The sequence below is a fragment of the Oncorhynchus nerka genome, linkage group LG28 (assembly GCF_034236695.1).
Source record: "Oncorhynchus nerka isolate Pitt River linkage group LG28, Oner_Uvic_2.0, whole genome shotgun sequence".
Lineage (NCBI taxonomy): Eukaryota > Metazoa > Chordata > Actinopteri > Salmoniformes > Salmonidae > Oncorhynchus > Oncorhynchus nerka.
This window is the reverse complement of record NC_088423.1, coordinates 36609741-36633203: the sequence shown is the minus strand read 5'-3', so window position 1 is coordinate 36633203 and position 23463 is coordinate 36609741. Positions and strand designations below refer to the sequence as shown.

The 23463-nt window shown below is 44.9% G+C and overlaps 1 protein-coding gene across 1 annotated transcript in view; it reads left to right on the top strand.

Moving 5' to 3' along the window:
- LOC115113192 (glutamate receptor ionotropic, delta-1-like) overlaps positions 1–23463 on the top strand; it is a 467913-nt gene that overhangs the window by 354795 nt on the left and 89655 nt on the right. The window contains exon 6 of the mRNA XM_065012780.1: positions 22276–22449. Coding sequence (XP_064868852.1) covers positions 22276–22449 — 174 coding nt within the window. The remainder of the gene's footprint in view (positions 1–22275; positions 22450–23463) is intronic.

Below are 23463 nucleotides of genomic sequence, written 5' to 3'. Positions count from 1 at the left end.
AAATCCATTATTAAAACATTTAGAGAATATGGCATCACAACAAATGTGCCAAACATGCCAAAACTCACGGACCAGGCAAGGAGGGCATTAATCAGAGAGGCAACAAAGAGACCAAAAATAACCTTGAAGGAGCAGCATTGCTCCACAGCGGAGATTGGAGTGTATGTTCATAGGACCACTTTAAGCCGTACACTCCACAGAGCTGGGCGTTATGGAAGAGTGGTCAGAAAAAAGCCATTGTTTAAAGAAAAAAATATGCAAACACGTTTGGTGTTCGCCAAAAGGCATGTGAGAGAATCCCCAAACATATGGAAAAATATACTCTGGTCAGATGAGACTAAAATTTAGCTTTTTTGGAAAATGCTATGTCTGGTGCAAACCCAGCACCTCTCATCACCCCGAGTACACTATCCCTACAGTGAAGCAAGGTGGTGGCAGTATTATGCAGTGAGGTTGTTTTTCATTAGCAGGGACAGAGAAACTGGTCAGAATTGAAGGAATGATGCATGGCACTAAATACAGGGAAATTCTGGAGGGAAACCTGTTTCAGTCTTCCAGAGATTTGAGACAATGACAATGACAGGACAATGACCCTAAACATACTGCAAAATCAACACTCAAGTGGTTTAAGAGGAAACATTTAAATGTCTTGGAAAGGGCTAGTTAAAGCCCAGACCTTAATCCAATTGACAATCTGTGGTATGACTTAAAGATTGCTGTACACCAGCAGAACCCATCCAACTTGAAGGAGCTGGTGCAGTTTTGCCTTGAAGAATGGGCAAAAATCCCAGTGGCTAGATCTGCCAAGCTAATAGAGACATACCCCAAGAGACTTGCAGATGTAATTTCTTGCAAAAGGTGTCTCTTCAAAGTCTTGACTTTGGAGGGGTGAATAATTATGCACGCTCAAGTTTTCAGTTTTTTTGTCTTATTTCTTGTTTATTTACAATAACAAATATTTGCCAAAGATTATGTCAAGCCCTCTTCACAACTGTCATGGTGTGTTTGGACCATGATAGTTCATAGGTGATGTGGACACCAAGGAACTTGAAACACTCAATCCGCTCCACTACAGCCCCGCCGATGTTAACAGGGGCATGTCCACGATCAGCTCCTTTGTCTTGCTCACATTGAGGGGGAGGTTGTTGTCCTGGCACCACACTGCCAGTTCTCTGACCTCTTCCCTATAGCCTGTCTCATCGGTGACTGTTGTGTCGTCAGCAAACTTAATGATCGTGTTGGAGTTGTGTTTGGCCATGCAGTTGTGGGTGAACAGGGAGTACAGGAGGGGACTAAGAACACAGTGTTGAGGATAAGCGTGGCAGACATGTTGTTGCTTACCCTTACCACCTGGGTGTGGCCCGTCAGGAAGTCCAGGATCCTGTTGCAGAGGGAGGTGTTTAGCCCCAGCTTCCTTAGCTTAGTGATGAGCTTCGAGGGCACTATGGTGTTGAACTCTGAGCTGTAGTCAATGAACAGCATTCTCACATAGGTGTTTGTTTTGTCCAGGTGGGAAAGGGCAGTGTGGAGTGAGATTGAGATTGCGTCATTTGTGGATTTGTTTTGGCGGTATGCGAATTGGAGTGGGTCTAGTGTGTGAACCATGACTAGCTATTCAAAGCACTTCATGGCTACCGACATGAGTACTACGGGGCGGTAATCATTTAGCCAGATTACCTTCACTTCCTTGGGCACAGGGATTATGTTGGTCTGCGTGAAACAAAGGTATTATAGACTCGGTCAGGGAGAGGTTTAAAATGTCAGTGAAGACACATGCCAATTGGTACGCTTCATGCTTTGAGGGCTGATCGTCTTTGTGAATGTTGACCTGTTTTAAGGTCTTGCTCATATCGGCTACCGAGAGCGTTATCACACAGTCATCCAGAACAGCTAGTGCTCTTGTGCATGCTTCAGTGTTGCATGCCTCGAAGCGAGCATAAAAGGCATTTAGCTCATCTGTTAGGCTCGCATCACTGGGCAGCTCGCGTCTAGGTTTCCCTTTGTAATCCATAATAGTTTTCAAGCCCTGCCACATCCGATGAGAGTCAGTGCCAGTGGTGTATGATTCAATCTTATTCCTGTATTGACGCTTTGCTTGTTTGATGGTTCGTCTGAGGGCATAGCAGAATTTCTTATAAGTGTCCTGATTAGTGTCCGCTCTTTGAAAGCGGCAGCTCTAGCCTTTAGCTCGATGCGGATGTTGCCTGTAATCCATGGCCTCTGGTTGGGATATGTACATACGCTCACTGTGGGGACAACCTCATCGATGCACTTATTGATGAAGCCGATGACTGAGGTGTTACCCTCCTCAATGCCATTGGATGAATCTTGGAACATGTTCCAGTCTGTGCTAGCAAAACAGTCCTGTAGCGTAGCATCCACGTCATCTGACCACTTCCATATTGCGCGAGTCACTGGTACTTCCTGCTTTAGTTTTTGCTTGCAAGCAGGAGTCAGGAGGATAGAATTATGGTCAAATTTGCCAAATGGAGGGTGGGGGAGTTCTTTGTATGCATCTGTGTGTGTGGAGTAAAGGTGGTCTAGAATTGTTTTTCCTTTGGTTGCACATGTGACATACTGGTAAAAATGTGGTAAAACTGATTTAAGTTTGCCTGCATTCAAGTCCCCGGCCACTAGAAGCGTCACTTCTGGATGAGCATTTTCTTGTTTGCTTATGGCCTTATAGGGTTGGTTGAGTGCAGTCTTAGTGCCAGCAACGGTCTGTGGTGGTAAATAGACAGCTACGAATAATATACACTGCTCAAAAAAATTAAGGGAACACTAAAACAACACATCCTAGTTCTGAATGAATGAAATATTCTTATTAAATACTTTTTTCTTTACATAGTTGAATGTGCTGACAACAAAATCACACAAAAATTATCAATGGAAATCAAATTTATTAACCCATGGAGGTCTGGATTTGGAGTCACACTCAAAATTAAAGTGGAAAACCACACTACAGGCTGATCCAACTTTGATGTAATGTCCTTAAAACAAGTCAAAATGAGGCTCAGTAGTGTGTGTGGCCTCCACGTGCCTGTATGACCTCCCTACAACACCTGGGCATGCTCCTGATGAGGTTTGCGATGGTCTCCTGAGGGATCTCCTCCCAGACCTGGACTAAAGCATCCGCCTACTCCTGGACAGACTGTGGTGCAACGTGGCGTTGGTGGATGGAGCGAGACATGATGTCCCAGATGTGCTCAATTGGATTCAGGTCTGGGGAACGGGCGGGCCAGTCCATAGCATTAATGCCTTCCTCTTGCAGGAACTGCTGACACACTCCAGCCACATGAAGTCTAGCAATGTCTTGCATTATAGGAGGAACCCAGGGCCAACCGCACCAGCATATGGTCTCACAAGGGGTCTGAGGATCTCATCTCGGTACGTAATGGCAGTCAGGCTACCTCTGGCCCCCCAAAGAAATGCCACCCCACACCATGACTGACCCACCTCCAAACCGGTCATGCTGGAGGATGTTGCAGGCAGCAGAACGTTCTCCACGGCATCTCCAGACTGTCACGTCTGTCACATATGCTCAGTGTGAACCTGCTTTCATCTGTGAAGAGCACAGGGCGCCAGTGGCGAATTTTCCAATCTTGGTGTTCTCTTGCAATAGCCAAACATCCTGCACGGTGTTGGGCTGTAAGCACAACCCCCACCTGTGGACGTCGGGCCCTCATACCACCCTCATGGAGTCTGTTTCTGACTGTTTGAGCAGACACATGCACATTTGTGGCCTGCTGGAGGTCATTTTGCAGGGCTCTGGCAGTGCTCCACCTGCTCCTTCTTGCACAAAGGCGGAAGTAGCGGTCCTGCTGCTGGGTTGTTGCCCTCCTACGGCCTCCTCCACATCTCCTGATGTACTGGTCTGTCTCCTGGTAGCGCCTCCATGCTCTGGACACTACGCTGACAGACACAGCAAACCTTCTTGCCACATCGCGCATTGATGTGCCATCCTGGATGAGCTGCAATACCTGAGCCTGTTGTGGGGGTTGTAGACTCCGTCTCATGCTACCACTAGAGGGAAAGCACCGCCAGCATTCAAAAGTGACCAAAACATCAGCCAGGAAGCATAGGAACTGAGAAGTGGTCTGTGGTCCCACCTGCAGAACCACTCCTTTGTTGGGGGTGTCTTGCTAAATGTCTATAATGTCCACCTGTTGTCTATTCCATTTGCACAACAGCATGTGAAATGTATTGTCAATCAGTGTTGCTTCCTAAGTGGACAGTTTGATTACACAGAAGTGTGATTGACTTGGAGTTACATTGTGTTGTTTAAGTGTTCCCTTTATTTTTTTGAGCAGTGTATATGAGAACTCTCTTGTTAGATAGGGTGGTCTACAGCTTATCATAAGGTACTCAGGCGAGCAATGCCTCGAGACATCTTTAATATTAGACATCCCTCACCAACCGTTATTGACAAATAGACACACAACCCCACCCCTAGTCTTACCAGACATAGCTTCTCTGTTCTGCCAGTGCATGGAAAGACCCCGTCAGCTCTACATTATGCGTGTCGTCATTCAGCCACGACTCAGTGAAACATAAGATATTACAGTTTTTAATGTCCCGTTGGTAGGATAATCTTAATCGTAGGTCATCAATTTTATTTTTACAATAATTGCACTTTAGACAGTAGGACCGATGGCAGTGGGAGTTTACTCGCTCGCCTATGGATTCTCAGAAGGCAGCCCGAACTGCACCCCCTTTTCCACCACCTTTTCTTCACGCAAATGAAGGGGATTTGGGCCTGTTCCCAGGAAAGCAGTATATCCGTCTCGTCTGACTTATTCCAGGTCGCAGTGAGTAGTAAGTGTTCTGATGTCTGGAAGTTATTTTCGGTCATAAGAGACTGTAGCAGCAATCTTATGTACAAAATAAGTAAAAAAATAAGTTATACACAATGCAAAAAACGAACAAAATATCACAGTTGGTTAGGAGCATGTAAAACGTCAGCCATCCTCTTCGGCGCCATCTTAATGTTTCGTCCCTAAGAACAGTCCTTAGTCGTGGTATATTTAAGCAATAAGGCACGGGGGGGTGTGGTATATGGCCAATATACCATGGCTAAGGACTGTTCATATTCCTTAGTCACGGTATATTGGCCATTATAAACTTGGTGGTTTGAGCTCTGAATGCTGATTGGCTGAAAGCTGTTGTATATGAGACCGTATACCACGGGTATGACAAAACACTTATTTTTACTGCTCTAATTATGTTGGAAACCAGTTTATAATATCAATAAGGCACCTCAGGGTTTGTGGTATATGACCAATAGACCCCGGCTAAGGTCTGTGTCAGGCACTCCGCATTGAGTCGTGCTAATGAAAGGTCCTTAGCCGTGGTATATTGGCGATAAACCACACTCCCTCGTGCCTCATTGCTTAAATATACCACAGCTAAGGACTGTTCTTAGGCACGGCACAGCCCTTAGCTGTGGTACATTGACCATATACCACAAACCCCTGAGGTGCCTTATTACTATTATAAACTGGTAACCAACATAAATAGAACAGTAAACAAGTATTTTTGCCTCATATCCATGTTATTTTGTCTTATCAGCAATCAGCATCCAGGACCCAAACTACCCGGTTTATAATATGTACTATATAACAATAACTCTGAATAGCACCACCTCTTGCTAATGCTTCTGCCTCTGTAAGTGACAAGCTATAAAGTTCCACACTGTTTCGAATGCCCCATGCAGCATGACATTGTGAGTGCTATGTGTTGTGACAGGGATGTAGGCAACCGTTTTAGCCAGGTAATCTAAAGGCCTTGTGTTCTCCGCCTGTGTGTCCCCCTGGTCCCTCGGATGCCTTTGAGGCAGACATGCTGTCGTCAGGAGAGGAGAGGTTATCTCTGTCAGTTCTCAGCCCCCTGGGCCTCAGCGTTAACTAGGACATGGAGGCAGCAAGGAGGTCTCATTCATCAGCCACCACGACCAGCTGTGATAATCTAAATCAAATCAAATCAAATTGTATTTGTCACATACACATGTTTAGCAGATGTTATTGCAGGTGTACTGAAATGCTTCTGTTTCTTCCTCCAAGAGTGTAGTAATATCTAACAATTCACAACAATACACACAACATACAAGTAAAATCATGGAATTAAGAAATATATAAATATTAGGATGAGTAATGTCGGAGTGGCATAGACTAAAAGACAGTAGAATAGAATACAGTATATACTTATGAGATGAGTCAAGCAAAAATATGTAGACATTATTAGAGTGACTAGTGTTACATTATTAAAGTGGCCAGTGATTTTAAGTCTATGTATATGGGGCAGCAGCCTCTAACGTGCAGGGTTATGTAACGGGGTGGAAACCGCCTAGTGATGGCTATTTAACAGTCTGAAGGCCTTGAGAAATAAGCTGGTGTTCAGTCTCTCGGTCTCTGCTTTGATGCACCTCTGTACTGACCTCGCCTTCTGGATCATAGCGGGGTGATGGCAGTGGCTCGGGTGGTTGTTGTCCTTGATGATCTTTTTGGCCTTCCTGTGACATCGGGTGCTGTCGGTGTCCTGGAGGGCAGGTAGTTTGCCCCCAGTGATGTGTTGATCAGACCGCACCATCCCTGGAGAGCCCAGCAGTTTTGGGCAGTGAAGTTGCCATACCAGGTGGTGATACAGCATGACAGGATGCTCTCAATTGTGCATCTGTAAAAGTGTGTGAGGGTTTTAGGTGATTTCTGTGTTGGTGCACCATTTCAGATCGTCAGTGATGTGTACACCGAGGAACTTGAAGCTTTTCAACAGCTCCACCGCGGTCCCGTCGATGTGGATAGGGGCATGCTCCCTCAGCTGTTTCCTGATCAGCTCCTTTGTTTTGTCGACATTGAGTGAGTGTCATGCCTGCGCTCGAGGGCGCCAGGCTGCCCAGCACTACGCACTCCTGCCACCATCATTACACACCTGCTTCCCTCGTCACGGGCATCAGCGATTCATTGGACTCACCTGGACTCAATCAACTGTGTCATTACCTCCCCTATATCTGTCTGTTCCCCAGCTCTGTTCCCCGCTTCTGCATTAATTGCCGTTTCTCGTTTTGTCTTACCCGGTTCTGAAGCTGTTCTTGTCCTGTTCCATGTCTGTGCAATATTGAATATTCACTCTCCGTACCTGATTCTTTACTCCAGCGTCGTTTCTTACAGTGAGAGTTTATTTTCCTGGCATCACAATCCCAGGGCCCTCACCTCCTCTCTGTCTCATGATGGTTGGTAATCAGGCATATTACTGTTTTATCATCTGCAAACTTGATGATTAAGTTGGAGGCGTGCGTAGCCACACAGTTATGGGTGAACAGGGAGTACAGGAGGGGGCTGAGCACGCACCCTTGTGGTGCCCCTGTATTGAGGATCAGTGAAGTGGAGGTGTTGTTTCCTACCTTCAACACCTGGGGGCGGCCCGTCAGGAAGTCCAGGACCCAGTTGCACAGGGTTTGGTTCAGACACAGGGCCCGAGCTTAATGATGAACTTTGAGGGTACTATGGTGTTGAATGCTGAGCTATTGTCAATGAACAGTATTTTTACGTACATGACAGAATTGAGTGCTACGGGGCGATAGTCATTTAGTTCAGTTGCCTTTGCTTTCTTTGGTACAGGAACAATGTTAGGCATCTTGAAGCAAGTGGGGAAAGCAGAATGGGACATGGAAACATTGAATATGTCCGTAAACACCACAGCCAGCTGGTATGAGTGGCTAGGGATGCCGTGTGGTCCGGCAGCAAGGGTTAACACGCTTAAATGTCTTACTCACGTCGGACACGGAGAAGGAGAGCCCATAGTCCTTGGTAAGCGGGCCAAGTCGGTGGCACTGTGTTATCATCATAGCTGGCAAAGATGGTGTATAGCTTCTCAGGAAGCAAGATGTTCATGTCCGAGACGTGACTGGTTTTCCCTTTGTAGTCTGTGATTGTCTGTAGACCCTGCCGCATACGTCTCATGTCTGAGCCGTTGAATTGTGACTCCACTATGTCTCTATACTGACGTTTTTCCTATTTGATTGTCTTGCGGAGGGAATAACTACACTGTTTGTACTGGTTCGCATTTTCAGTGTTGGTGTTCTACAGTCACTGTTGAAGAAAGTCATAGCAGAATGGGATCATATGAAGTTTAACTGGTGAGAAAGGCAATGATAGGAGAGCTGAAGTAGAGAATGGATGGACAGGAGAGAGGGAGAGAGAAAGGGAAGAACAAAAAAGTATTGGAGAATATAAACAATGGTGCAGAGTAAAAGAGATGGATTGCTGCTTCAATCTTCAGCAATTGTTGATAACAATTTTGGACAGTCTTCCACTTTTTTCAATACAAGACAGGATCAGTTACCAATCGTTGATTGATGTATGAGGGAGGGTGTAACAAGGTATCCTTCTCTCTAAATCATCAGTCAAACCACACAGAGGGGGGTTGTTGACACTGTTTGCTCTATATGGATGGATGACGGAGTCAAACAGGATTAGTTTTTTCTACAAAAAGAGAGGAGGTGACACCTGAGTCTGTGTGTGATGGATTAGAGGGAGGCGCGTTGCGTGACAGCCAGAGTCAAGAAGAACAGGGATGATATGACTGATTTTCCGTGGTAACCACCCGCAAAATGTTTGAATAGAAACAGTTGTTGACACTATCTGTGAAACAGCAGCAGGCACAGTGGAGGAGAGAAATAAAACACATTACACTACCCAAAGACAGGATTAAAAATGTTTGATTAGGAATGTGTATTTTACATTAACATAGTGAGACAAAAATTGGTAGTAAATAATCTGTCAGAAATAGACAAGCACTTTATAGTTAACCATAGTAATGTTTGCTCTATCACATAGGCCTACTTTAATTACCTACTACTTTTGAGCTGCACAATATATATGGTGATCTGTTATAATAAGAGCTATCAAATAATTAAAATAAGTAATTGTGATTATTCACATGATGTTTTTGTAGCTAATCATGATAAATCACAATTTTATAATTTGTTCAAATCTGTCCTAAAGAAAGATGTTTCCATTTAAAAAGCAATGCATTGAGTTACAGGCATACTATGCTTTGATTGTAATGTTTATGAACTGTAGGTCGACTGCCTCTAATCAATATTCCTGAGGTTTAACAGTTGTGTGCACAAACACACACCCACAAACACACAAACACACACATACTGTTAAAGCTTCAAGCATTCTAAATGAGCGTTCTCCCAATTTCTGACTACAGGAAAAAAACTGGCTCCATGGATACAAAGAAAAAACAGATCACGGTGTGACAGTACCCCCCCCCCCCCCCCCCCCACTAGGGGCATCACTTGGCGTCCTACCTGGGTGCGTACCTTACCTGGTTGACTGGGGTGCCGGCAGTGGATGGCCATGAGGGCTGGGTTCAGGATGTCTCTAGCGGGGACCCAGCACCTCTCCTCCGGGCCATGACCCTCCCAGTCAACCAGGTGCTGGAAACCCCTGCCCCGTGGTCGAACACTCGGGAGGCGTCTCACTGTGTATGCCGGATGGCCATCGATGACACTAGGAGGAGGGGTGGGCCTGGAAACAGAAGACAAAGGGATGTGAGACACAGGCTTAATCCTAGACACATGTAAAGTAGGGTGAATACGGAGAGTACGGGGTAACAAAAGACACACAGCAGTGGGGCTAATGACTCTAGAGATGGGGAATGGGACAATGAAACGGGTGGAAAGTCTACGGGACCACCTCGATGGGCAGGTCCCTGGTGGAGAACCATACCCTCTGCCTGAGCTGATATCATGGGAGCAGGGGTCTGGTGGCGATCCACTTGTTGCCTATACCTGGAAGTGGTCTTCAACAGAGTAGCCGGGCTCTCTTCCAGGTACGGCGACAGAGGCAGATGAACATCTGGGCAGAGGGATTGCTGACTTCCTCCTCTTGCTCGGGGAAGAGTGGAGGCTGATATCCCAAGGAAAACTCGAAGGGCGAGAGACCCATGACAGAGCAAGGAAGGGTGTTGCGGGTGTACTCAACACATACCTGTTGCTGACTCCAGGTGGTCCTGGTTGGCTCCGACTGGTCGTTGGACTGGGGTTGGAGTCCGGAGGTCAGGCTGGCCGACGACCAAATGAGCGTGCAGAACGACTTCCAGAACCGGGACGAGACCAGCGGACCCCGGTTGGAGACCATGTCCACCAGGAGTCCGTGGATCCAGAAGACGTGCTGCACCATAAACTGGTCCGTCTCCTTGGCCGAGGGTAGTTTAGGGAGAGGAATGAAGTGGGTCGCTTTGGAAAACCGGTCGACCACAGTCAGGATGGCTGTGTTGCCCTCAGACGAGGGGAGACCCGTGATGAAATCCAGGGATGTGACCAGGGACGGTGAGGGACAGGCAGTGTTTGGAGAAGAACAGCCGGAGCTTCCCTGAGGAGTCTTGTTCTGTGTGCAGACTGGTCAGGCGGCAACATCCGGAAACATGGTAGGCCACCAAAAGCATTGTCGCACGAAGGCCAGGGTTCAACGAGAGCCCAGGTGACAGGCAAGCCTGGAGGAATGGGCCCACTCCAGGACAGCAGAGCAGTCAGCGGAGCGGACAGCGTGGGGTTATAGCTGCGAGACAGGTCATCCGGCTTGATGTTCTTGGACCCCGGCCGGTAGGAGAGGGAAAAGTTAAACCGTGTAAACAGCAGGGCCCATCTCGCTTGCTTGGATTTGAGGCGCTTGGCGGTGCGGAGATACTCCAGGGTTTTGTGGTCGGTCCACACAATGAATGGATGTTCCGCCCATTCTAGCCAGTGCCTCCATTCCTCCAATGCCATCTTCACTGCGAGAAGCTCCCGATTCCCCACATTGTAATCCGTTGGACTGCCAGATGGTGAAGCGTGATTCATCACTCCAGAGAACGTGTTTTCACTGTTTGTCGATTTTCACCAAATATGTTGTCGTCTGCTCACACTATTAAAATCATCCCACAATCAAACAAACAGTTTATGAAGCTGTCTTAGCAAACAGATCAGATATTGAAACATTTTTTTAGCGCTAATCAATATCCCAAAAGAGCACAAATGTTTTTCTGTACATCATCATTATTCTCTCTTTTGTGGAACCAATATGATGGGCTATGGCAGGCCAAACAATGTTGTAGTAGTCTAGTATGTGGTGCGGAAATAATGACAAGTGAACCTGGAGAGCGTTGTGTTCACAAAAAGGGAACGGGACAGCGAAATTGCAGAAAACTGAACTCCGTCCACCTCTCCAGATTGTCTCACTTTGGAGTATTGGAGTACTCCCATTGGAGTATTCCCACTGCACAAACAAATTGAATTCCCAAAAATTGTCTGAAGAGAACAAGTACTCAGGCAACGGAATGATCAGATGTTCTATAAAAGAGTCACTACAAACCACACAAAACAGCTTTTGGCTGTAATCGACTGTCACTGATGGCGTGCACAATGGTGATATCCACCAAAAGAGGACACAGATTATTGGTGCGTAGACAAGCCAGTAATCTGTACTGTTTAATTATCTCATAGGATCTGTGCACACCTAAGACATTTTTTGCCTAGTAGGGGGTAATAGTCAAGTAGTCATTGTTATTATAATAATATTATAATTATTATTACTACTACTACTACTGCATGAGGCTTCTCATTGCTTCTCTAGGATGCTTTAAAAAAGGTATATTTTGCTTTGCATATCAAATTTAAAGGTTGTTGTCATCTGTGCTATTGAAAACCCACCCGAGCCACCTGCGCAACGCCATCTCCTCCCAGGGAGCCTCCATTGGTGGCACGAGGAATCGCTTCGGGGTCTTATGGAGGGGTCCAAATGTTGTCTGAAAACCATGACCAGGTGTTGGACATGATGTTGGAGCAATTAGCAGCGTCGCTCCACCGGCCACTAAACCTTCCCGGGAGCCCCGTTTACCGCCCCCGGAACGCTTTCATGGAAAGCCGAGCACCTGTCGGGAGTTTTTAGCTCAGTGTGCCCTAATTCTCGAGCTTCAGCCATCCTCCTTCCCCTCGGATCGCTCCAAGATAGCCTCCAAGAGGTCCTGGATGACAGGAAGCTTGGCCCCAGTGATGTACTGAGCCGTTCACACTACCTTCTGTAGTGCCTTGCGGTCGGACGCCGAGCAATTTCCATACCAGGCAATGATGCAACCAGTCAGGATGTTCTCGATGTTGCAGCTGTAGAACCTTTTGAGGATCTGAGGACCCATGCCAAATCTTTTCAGTCTCCTGGGGGGGAATAGGTTTTGTCATGCCCGCTTCATGACTGTCTTGGTGTGCTTGGACCATGTTAGTTTGTTGGTGATGTGGACACCAAGGAACTTGAAGCTCTCAACCTGCTCCAATGCAAACCCGTCGATGAGAAGGGGGGCATGCTCGGTCCTCTTTTTCCTGTAGTCCACAATTACCTCCTTTGTCTTGATTACGTTGAGGGATTGGTTGTTTTTCTGGCATCACACAGCCAGGGCTCTGACCACCTCCCTATAGGCTGTCTCGTTGTTGTCGGTGATCAGGCCTACCACTGTTGTGTCATCGGCAAATGTAATGATGGGGGTGGAGTCATGCATGGCCATGCGGTCATGAGTGAACAGGGAGTATAGGAGGGGGGTGAGCACGCACCCCTGAGGGGCCCCTGTGTTGAGGATCAGCGTGGCGGATGTGTTGTTACCTACCCTTACCACCTGGGGGTGGCCCGTCAGGAAGTCGACGATCCAGTTGCAGAGGGAGGTGCTTTGTCCCAGGACCCTTAGCTTAGTGATGAGCTTTGAGGGTACTATGGTGTCGAACGCTGAGCTGTAGTCAATGAATAGCATTCTCATATAAGTGTTTCTTTTGTCCAGGTGGGAAAGGGCAGTGGAGTGCAACAGAGATTGCATCATCTGTGGATCTGTTTGGGCGGTATGCAAATTGGAGTGAGTCTAGGGTTTCTGGGATAATGGTGTTGATGTGAGCCATTACCAACCTTTCAAAGCACTTCATTTAGGCAGGTTGCCTTGGTGTTCTTGGGCACAGGGACTATGGTGGTCGGCTTGAAACATGTTGGTATTACAGACTCAATCAGGGACATGTTGAAAATGTCAGTGAAGACACCTGCCAGTTGGTCAGCACATGCCTGGAGCACACATCCTAGTAATCCGTCTGGCCCCGCAGCCTTGTGTATGTTGACCTGTTTAAAGGTCTTACTCACGTTGGCTACGGAGAGTGTGATCACGCAGTCGTCCGGAACAGCTGATGCTCTCATGCATGTCTCAGTGTTACTTGACTCGAAGCGAGCATAGATTTAGCTCGCCTGGTAGACTCGTGTCACTGGGCAGCTCGCGGCTGTGCTTCCTTTGTAGTCTGTAATAGTTTGCAAGCCCTGCCACATAAGACAAGCATCGGAGCCGGTGTAGTATGATTCAATCTTAACGCTGTATTGACGCTTTGCCTGTTTGATGGTTCGTCGCAGGTCATAGCAGGATTTCTTGTAAGCTTCCGGGTTGGAGTCCCACACCTTGAAAGGGCAGCTCTACCCTTTAGCTCAGTGTGAATGTTGCCTGTAATCCATGGCTTCTGGTTGGGGTATGTACGTACAGTCACTGTGGGGATGACGTCCTCGATGCACTTATTGATAATTGACTGATATTGACTGATGTGGTGTACTCCTCAATGCCATCGGAACAATCCTGGAACATGTAAGTATAGCTGAAAACTCTCTAGGCAAGTAGTGTGGCCTGTAATTTTTTCACAATGTACTCTACTTCAGGTGAGCAAAATCTAGAAACATCCTTAGATTTCGTGCACCAGCTGTTTACAAATATGCACAGACCTCCCCCTTGTCTTACCGGAGTGTGCTGTTCTATCTTGCCGGTGCAGCGTGTATCCCGCTAGCTGAATATCCATGTCGTCATTCAGCCACAATTCCGTAAAAAAAAATTATGTTCCGTTGGAAGGATATTCGTGATCATACCTCGTCTAGTTTATTGTCCAATGATTGCACGTTGGCGAGTAGTATTGACGGTAACAGCAGCTTTCCCACTTGCCATTTCCGGATCCTGACCAGGCATCCGGCTCTTTGTCCTCTGTACATGCGTCACTTCCTCTTGCAAATAACGGGGATGTCGGCCCTGTCGGGTGTTTGGAGAATGTCTTGCGCGTCTTGCTTGTTGAAGAAAAAAATATTTGTCTAATCCGAGGTGAGTGAACGCTGTCCTAATATATCTCTTTTTTGCCGTAAGATACGGTTGCAGAAACATTATGTACAAAATACGTTACAAATAACACAAACATCCATATATTAGCACAATTGGTTGGGCGCCCGTAAAACTGCTCCATTTTCAGCGTGCATAGATACACAGGCTTTATTCATGGTCAGTGGAAGGTCATTAGTAAAAATAGAAAACAATAATGGCCCAAGCTGGCTGCTCTGTGGATGGTGTACTTATCAACCTTAATTTGCATTAGAGAGGCTTTCATTAAAGAACACCCTCTGTGTTCTACTAGATAGGTTACTCTTAATCCGTTATAAGGCACAGGATGCAGATCTATAACACCTCAGTTTTTTCAGCAATAGGTTATGATCAATAATAGCTGCACTGAAGTCTAACAAAACAGCTTCGACAAGCTTCTTACTATGAATTTCCTTCAGCCAATCATCTGTCATTTGTGTCAGTGTCGAGTGTGTTTTTAATTTGTTTTCTGTAAAACAACCAAGTTGTTACCAGGCTTGATTGGTCAGCTGTTTGAACCAGGTTGCAGAATGACCTTTGCCTCCAGGCTTAATAGAAGATGTGTCAGACAGGAATTGCAACGTATTCCGCTACCAACATCAGCAATTTAGGAAACTATGCAGTATTTTTTTAATGTATTATGTCTTACACTGTTACCCCAGGAAATCTCAAGTCTTATTACAAACAGCCGGGAGGAACTATTGGATATAAGAGCAACGTTAACTCACCAACATTACGACCAGGAATACGACTTTCCCGAAGCGGACCACCACCCAGGACAATGGATCGGATCTCAGCAGGCGACCCAAAACAACGGTGCTGCAGATGGGGCAGACGGAGCGGTCTTCTGGTCAGGCTCTGTAGACGGGCACATCGCCCACCGCTCCCGGGTATACTACTAGCCAATGTCCAGTCTCTTGACAACAAGGTAGACAAAATCCGAGCAAGGTTTGCCTTCCAGAAAGACCTCAGAGATTGTAACATTTTCTGTTTCACGGAAACATGGCTCACTCGGGATACGTTATCAGAGTCGGTAAAGCCACCTGGTTTCTTTACGCGTCGCGCCGACAGAAAAAAACATCTCTCTGGTAAGAAGAAAGGCGGGGGTGTATGCCTAATGATTAACAAGTCATGGTGTGATCATAACAACATACAGGAACTCAAGTCCTTTTGCGCACCTGACCTAGAATTCCTTACAATCAAATGCCGACCGCATTATCTACCAAGATAATTATCTTAGATTATAATCACAGTCGTGTACATCCCCCCAAGCAGACACCTCGACAACCCTGAAAGAACTTCATTGGACTCTATGTGAACTGGAAACCACATATCTTGAGATTGCATTTATTGTAACTGGGGATTACTAATCTGAAAACAAGGCTCCCTAAAGTTTATCAGCATATCGAATGCGCGACCCGGGCTGGAAAAATTCTGGATCCTTGTAACTCTAACTTCCGCGATGGATACAAAGCTCTCCCTCGCCCTCCTTTCGGCAAATCTGACCACAACTCCATTTTGTTGCTCCCAGCCAGCCCACAACGCTGGTCCGACCAATCTGATTCCACACTTCAAGATTGCTTCGATCACGTGGACTGGGATATATTCCGGATAGCGTCGAACAACAACATTGATGTATACGCTGATTCAGTGAGCGAGTTTATTAGCAAGTGCATCGGTGATGTTGTACCCACAGCGACAACTAAAACGTTCCCCAACCAGAAACCATGGATTGACGGCATCATTCCGCAAAATTGAAAGCGCGAACCACTGCTTTTAATCAGGGCAAGGCAACCTGAAACATGTCCGAATACAAACAGTGTAGCTATTTCCTCCACAAGGCAATCAAACAAGCTAAGCGTCAGTATAGAGACAAAGTAGAGTCGCAATTCAAAGACACGAGAGGTATCTGGCAGGGTCTACAGTCAATCATGGACTACAAAAAGAAAACCAGCCCCGTCCAGACCCTGATGTCTTTCTCCCAGACAAACTAAACAAATTCTTTGCTCGCTTTGAGGACAATACAGTGCCACCAACACGGCCCGCTACCAAAACCTGCAGACTCTTCTTCACCACAGCCAACGTGAGTAAAGCATTTAAACGTGTTAACCACTGCAAGGCTGGCGGCCTAGACGGCATCCCTAGCCATGTCATCAGAGCATGCGCAGACCAGCTGGCTGGTGTGTTTACGGACATATTCAATCAATCCCAGTCTGCTGTTCCAACATGCTTCAAGAGGGCCACCAATGTTCCTGTTCCCAAGAAAGCTAAGGCAACTGAGCTAAATGACTATCGCCCCGTAGTATTCACTTCCATCATCATGAAGTGCTTGAGAGATGAGTCAAGGATCATTTCACCTCCACCCTACCTGACACCCTAGACCCACGCCAATTTGCTTACCGACCTAATAGGTCCACAAATGACGCAATCGTAATCACACTGCACACTGCCCTAACCCATCTGGAAAAGAGGAAAACCTATGTAAGAATGCTGGGTCTCGACCCCTCCCAGTGTAACTGGGTCCTGAACTTGATCCGCTGATCCTTAACAGTGGGGCCCCACAAGGGTGTTTTCTCAGCCCTCTCCTGTACTCCCTTTTCACCCATGACTGCGTGGCCATGCACGCCTCCAACTCAATTATCAAGCTTGCAGACGATACTACATTGGTAGGCTTGATTACCAACAATGACGAAACGGCCTACAGGGAGGAGGTGAGGGCCCTCGGAGTGTGGTGTCAGGAAAATAACCTCACACTCAACGTCAACAAAACAAAGGAGATGATCGTGGACTTCAGGAAACAGCAGAGGCAGCACCCCCCTATCCACATCGACGGGACAGTAGTGGAGAAGACGGAATGTTCTGTGTACACATCACGGACAAACTGAATTGGTCCACCCACACAGACAGAGTGGTGAAGAAGGCGCAACAGCTCCTCTTCAACCTTAGGAAGCTGAAGAAATTTGTCTTGTCACCAAAAATACTTTCTAACTTTTACAGATGCACAATCGAGAGCATCCTGTCGGGCTGTATCACTGCCTAGTACGAAAACTGCTCCACCCACATCCGCAAAGCTCTCCAGAGGGTAGTGAGGTCTGCACAACACATCACCGGGGGCAAACTTCTTGCCCTCCAGGACACCTACACCACCCGATGTCACAGGAAGGCCAAAAAGATCATCAAGGACAACAACCACCCGAGCCACTGCCTGTTCACCACGTTATCATCCAGAAGGCGAGGTCAGCACAGGTGCATCAATGCTGGGACCGAGAGACTGAAAAACAGCTTATATCTCAAGGCCATCAGACTGTTCAACAGCCATCACTAACATTGAGTGGCTGCTGCCAACATACTGACTCAACTCCAGCCACTTTAATAATTAAAAATTGGATGTAATAAATGTATCACTAGTCACTTTAAACTATGCCACTTTATATAATGTTTACATACCCTACAATACTCATCTCAAATGTATATACTGTACTCTATACCATCTACTGCATCTTGCCTATGCTGTTCTGCCATCGCTTATCCATATATAGTTTTATGTACATATTCTTATTAATTCCTTTACACTTCTGTGTATAAGGTAGTGTTTGTGAAATTGTTAGATTACTTGTTAGATATTACTGCATGGTCGGAACTAGAAGCACAAGCATTTCGCTTCACTCGCATTAACATCTGCTTACCATGTGTATGTGACCAATAACATTTGATATGATTTGATTTTGATTAACCATCTAAGTTGTCAGTACCAGGTGGCTTGTCCTTATTTATAGATAGTAACAAAAAATATCACCTCTTCCACACTCACTTTGCAGAACTCAAAACTACTGTGCTTAACTTTCATTATTTGGTCTGTTATGCATGAATATGAAGCAATTTGCTTATCTTGTCAACAAAAAAGTTATTAAAGTGATTGGCAATATCAAAGGGTTTTGTTATGAACAAGCCATTTGTCTCAATGAAGGATGAAGCCGAGTTCACTTTTTTGCATATAATATAATTTAAATTACTATCATTCTTTATATAATTTAACTTTGTTCCATATTATAGTTTCTTCTTCTTTTTCTTTAGTTTAGATTTCTCAATTTACTGTATGTTTGCCAGTCTGCTGTGTTGTCAAACTTATTTTCTATTCTTTTTGCCTCATCCCTCTCAGCCATCATTTTTTCAAATTCATTATCTATGGTGATTTGGCAGTTCTAACAGTCAGTTTCTGGATGGGCACGTGCTTATCAGTAATTGCAAGAAGCAGTTTCATAAATGCTTCAAGTGCAGAGTCAGGTTGTTCCTCATTACACACATCAGAAGAACAAATATTCTTCGACATAGGATTCATTGCAAAACCTGTTGTATGATCGCTTATACACAATTTTAGGTCAGTCTTTGGAACTAGTTTTTTTCTAGATATGGCTATTATATTTACTGCATCCGATGGGTGTGGATACTACTTTAGAGCAGATTCATGCAGCATTAGTAAATATGTGATCAGTATACGTGGATGATTTAGTTCCTGTTCTGTTTGTAAATACCCTGGTAGGTTGCCTGATAACCTATACCAGATTGCAGGCATTGGTTACAGCTTGAATCTTCTTTTTGAGTGGACAGCTTGATGCCAACAGTCAATATTTATGTCATCCGGGAACATATACCTCTCTGTTGATATCATATACATTACGCACACATTGAGCATTTTACACATATAGTCCAAGTACTGACTTTTAGTACTCAGTGGTCTATAGCAACTTCCTACAAGAATGGGCTTTAGTTGAGGCAGATGAACCTGTAGCCATATTACATCAACATCATCTGACATGAGATCCTCTCTCAGCCTAATAGGAATATGACTCTAGGCATACATGGCAACTCCTCCTTCATTTGCATTTCTATATTTCCTATATATTCTATAACCATAGCTACTACTGCATCATCAAATTAATTATCTAAGTGTGTTTCACCAATGGCCAGAATATGAATGTCTTCTGATGTTACCTTGTTTCTCAGGCTAAATACTTTAACAGTATGGGCTATGGGCTATGTTCAGTACTTTTCTGGGTTGCTTGTTTGTGAGAGGCTGATCCAAGGTAGACATGTTAGTGACATTTACATTTGAGGCTATGTTACTGAGGGAGCTGCCAACAGTGGGCTTCTATCTAAGGCAGACAGTTTCAGTGCAAACAGTGGAATTAAATTCTATGAGCATATGATTATTGCTGACAATACCCTCGAAGTTAACAGTTAAACGAGCATAAATTAGGTTACTTACATTGACTTTACTTATTTCTCTGGGGTATAATACAATTTCTATATCCTCTGTTGCTTATTATGACAGGGAGGACTGGAGCGCTACCAAACCCAGACTGTCAGTCTCTTAAAGGGATACTTCATGATTTTGGTTATGAGGCCCCTTATCAGATGAACTCGTGGATACCATTGTTATGTCTCTGTGTCCAGTATGAAGGAAGTTAAGAGGTAGTTTCGCGAGCCAATGTTAACTAGCATTAGCACAATTACTGTGAGGCTATGGGTATCTGCTGCCAGCATGCTAGCAGATACCATAGAATTCCAGTCATTGCACTAACACTAGTTAGCAATTGCGCTGGTGCTAGTTAGCAACTTCCTTCAAACTGCACCCAGAGACACAAAAATGGTATCCACGAGTTCATCTGACTCTGAATAAGTAGATAATGCGCCTCATTGCCAAAATCCAGAAGTATCCCTTTAAGCAGTTTGCTATGTTGTTGAAGATAATCCTGGACCCTTCTCTTTTAAAGATGATGAAATATTGCCGCTCCAGAATCTCCCATATGTGTTCAATTGGGTTGAGATCTGGTGACTGACTGGTGCGCGGGCGCACACAGACACGCACACACACACAGGTGTGGTTCGTATGTTAATTAATAAGCAATTAACTAACCATGATGCCTAGGATAATGTATAAAAATTATCAGTTGTCCATTATTTTGGCTACCATGGCTAGAAGAAGAGATCTCAGTGACTTTGAAAGAGTGTTCTCAAAGGAGCATAGGGGGTTTCATGTGTGTGTGTCTCAGTCACCATTCCTTAGACAGTATTTCATCATCAACAAAACATCAAATTATGGAATTTCTCATGAACGAAGGGTGTTGCATCCCTCCAAAATTGTTCCAGAAACATGTAGAATCTATGCCAAGTCACGTTGAAGCTGTTCTGTGGTGGCCCAAAGCCCTATTAAGAAACTTTCTGTTGGTGTTTCCTTTATGTTGGCAGTTACCTGTATGTGTCTACTAGTCAGAGCTAGCAGATTAGCAATGGATAGAGGCAAGTGATAGTGTGTGCTGTTGGGGGGAGGGAGGGAGGGTAAGATGGCTAGATAAGAGTACAGTACCTCCCAGTCATTCTCCAAGTCGCAGAGCTTCTCAGCATACATGTCTAAAACTTTAAAAAGTGTTTTAACTCCTAATTAAATCTATATGGTGATCACCAGGATTTCTTGATTTATATATCATGATAGATTAATAATGTTGACTGAGCGGCATATTGAGGATAATTTAGCTGTCAGATAGGCTTGATTTGATTAATGTATTTAGAGGATGTGTGCAATTGAAATATATATTTTTGGTTTACATGCTTAAGTAGGTCACCTCAGGGCAGCAATAGTAGCTTTGGTAGTGTTTTCCTCCCAAAGTGTATGTCCACACTGAATGCATAAACAGCTGATCTCCTGAACACATTCATTCATTCTGATATACAGCTCTGTAATGATGGCTTTGACCTGCACTGAAATTGTATTATACAGTAATACACAATCCAGAATGTTAGTCACACACTGTGTTAGAGTGCCACCAGACTAATCAACAAACTCAAAGGGTACCCCACCAACATGCTTCCCCTGCATACCAAAATGTGTTCTCTCCACATTAAAATATGAAGACCAAGCACTTAATGCTCTGTGCTTTACTTTCAAACTACTCACCTGTGGTCATTTATGTCTTGTTAGCAAAATGGCTCCATCAAGGTCACTGCAGGGTCAAGTGATGTCACAGCAGTCATCTGTGGTGGAACGTTCTAACAGGTCAAGACAGGAAGGACAATCCTGGAAGTGAGGTCATAACTAAATGAATCGTACAACATATTCCACCCGGTTAATGCACAACAGCACCTCATGAATATCCATTATTTACAGTTGACTGGCTGTTTGTATGACTCATAGTGTAGTGTTTCTGCTGTATAAAAATGGAGGTGCCTCTTTCTAAAAGCAGTAAAGCACACACCTACTGAATTATCCATGAGGTGTGGTGCTTGTTGCATAACAGTTATGTATTTCTAAAAGGAATTGATAAGTTTGGACAGTAAGATAAATAGGGCGAAAGGGCCAAAGAGAGTGAGATAAATGGACACAAAGGGAAAATGAAATAGAGGGAGAAAGCGAGACAGACAGACAGCTAACGAGAAACAGGCAGGGAGATGGAACGTCTGAAAGAGAAAAACAAACTTGGACAGATCGAAAGAGAGAGACAGAGAGATAGATAAACACAGATAAGTTTGACCCGTCAGTTGTCTCATTACTGTGGTGTTTGATCCGAGTGCTCGTTGTCTGTCACATCAACATTGACCTCTGTCCTGCTCCTGAGTCAGACCAGCAGCTCTAGGTCTCATCGCTATTGATCTGACCGTTCACAGGTCACCCCGTCTGACCCTGAACGCATTCCTCTCATCCATCACCCTTGCCTGCACACATGAGTAGGGAGGTTCCTATCCACAACTTTATGGTGTACGTTCTGGGATTCTAAGAAATTGAAGGAGAGTTTTTACTTCGTCAATTTTCCAACGGAACTGATAGATATCGGACATTAGTGATGATCCCCAATCCATTTTCAGCTGAAAATGAATTGAAATCCTGACCTTGAGAAGAGTGTTTATTGCATGTACGTATTTCTTAATGTGTATATTGATTAATCATACTTAGTTGTCACACAAACTGTACCTAGTCCTATAATTCCTATGTGAATCCACAGCTTAAGACAAGTTCATAGTGGGAATTTACAAAGCAATTCTTAGATTTATTTTATGGTTTTGACCATGAACCCTCCCACCCCACCTTCTCTTTTTTTGTCGCAGGAGGTGAGTGACACAGAAATCATGGAGCTGGTCCACAGTTCGTTGGGCCGGATGACCGTCATACGGCAGATCTTCCCTCTGTGGAGAGACACCAACATCCGCTGCATGAGGAACAACCACCGCATCTCCTCTCTGCTCTGTGACCCCCAGGAGGGCTACCTGCAGTCCCTGGAGGTCAGTGTGAAGGATAGGACTTTATTACTCTATTTGACCATCAGCCCCGTCACCACCCTGTCATCACCGTAACACTGTATCCACACCATCACAGAACGCTTTGTCATTCACCCAACATCACCCCATATATTGACAAGACATGACCATAACCATGACAATAGCATTTCTGAAGGTCAGCGAGAGCGATTTGCCTGTCAGCTCTGTCACAACATTGAACATCATCATCGTTCTTACACTGTCATTTCCTTCACACATCCCTCCAATGTTAAACACCTCAGTCTGTCATCACTATTCTGACACAGGAACACAGATTTCTAATGTTAAAAATGACTTAGAAATGTTCTCCGTAGTCATCTAGTGTGCAATGACCGTGACTTACTATTCCAACTCCATAGCTAGCATAGAACACTGTTCAGGACAGATGGTAATATCATGTGGTATTACTTTAGACTTTATCTCTCAATTGTTAATGTGGTGAAGCACTGGCTAATGCCAAGTATTTGTAAGAGAGAAAAAAAGCACAGGCAAGTGCTTTTCTTTTCTGATTTAGACGTGTTACCTGTGCTGGGTAAAGCACTGGCCACTTATCTATCTCCTTTCAGATCATGATCATGATACGTTAGTACACCAGACCCTTCTTTCTTAGGATTCATCAAGTGATGCATAAAGCCTTAACCAGCCAGACCATCATAAAGCTTTAGAGAAAACAAATGCTTTAGATGTTGTATGTGGGCATTTCCTTCTCTTCATGGTGATGTATCGTAAATAGGTATACAAATGTATAAAAATGCAATATCCTTCTTTAAATATTTGTGTATTATTCTAAACACTGTTTTTTTTATATAGAGTAGAGTTCAGTAGAGTCCAGTACAGTATAGTACAGTAGAGTACAGTGCAATACAGCGTACTCAACACTAGTGTGCCTTACTGTGTACTGTACCGAACTCTACTGTACAAGTACTCTACTAAACTATACGTTTCTTTACTGTACTGTATTTTACTGTGCTGTACTGT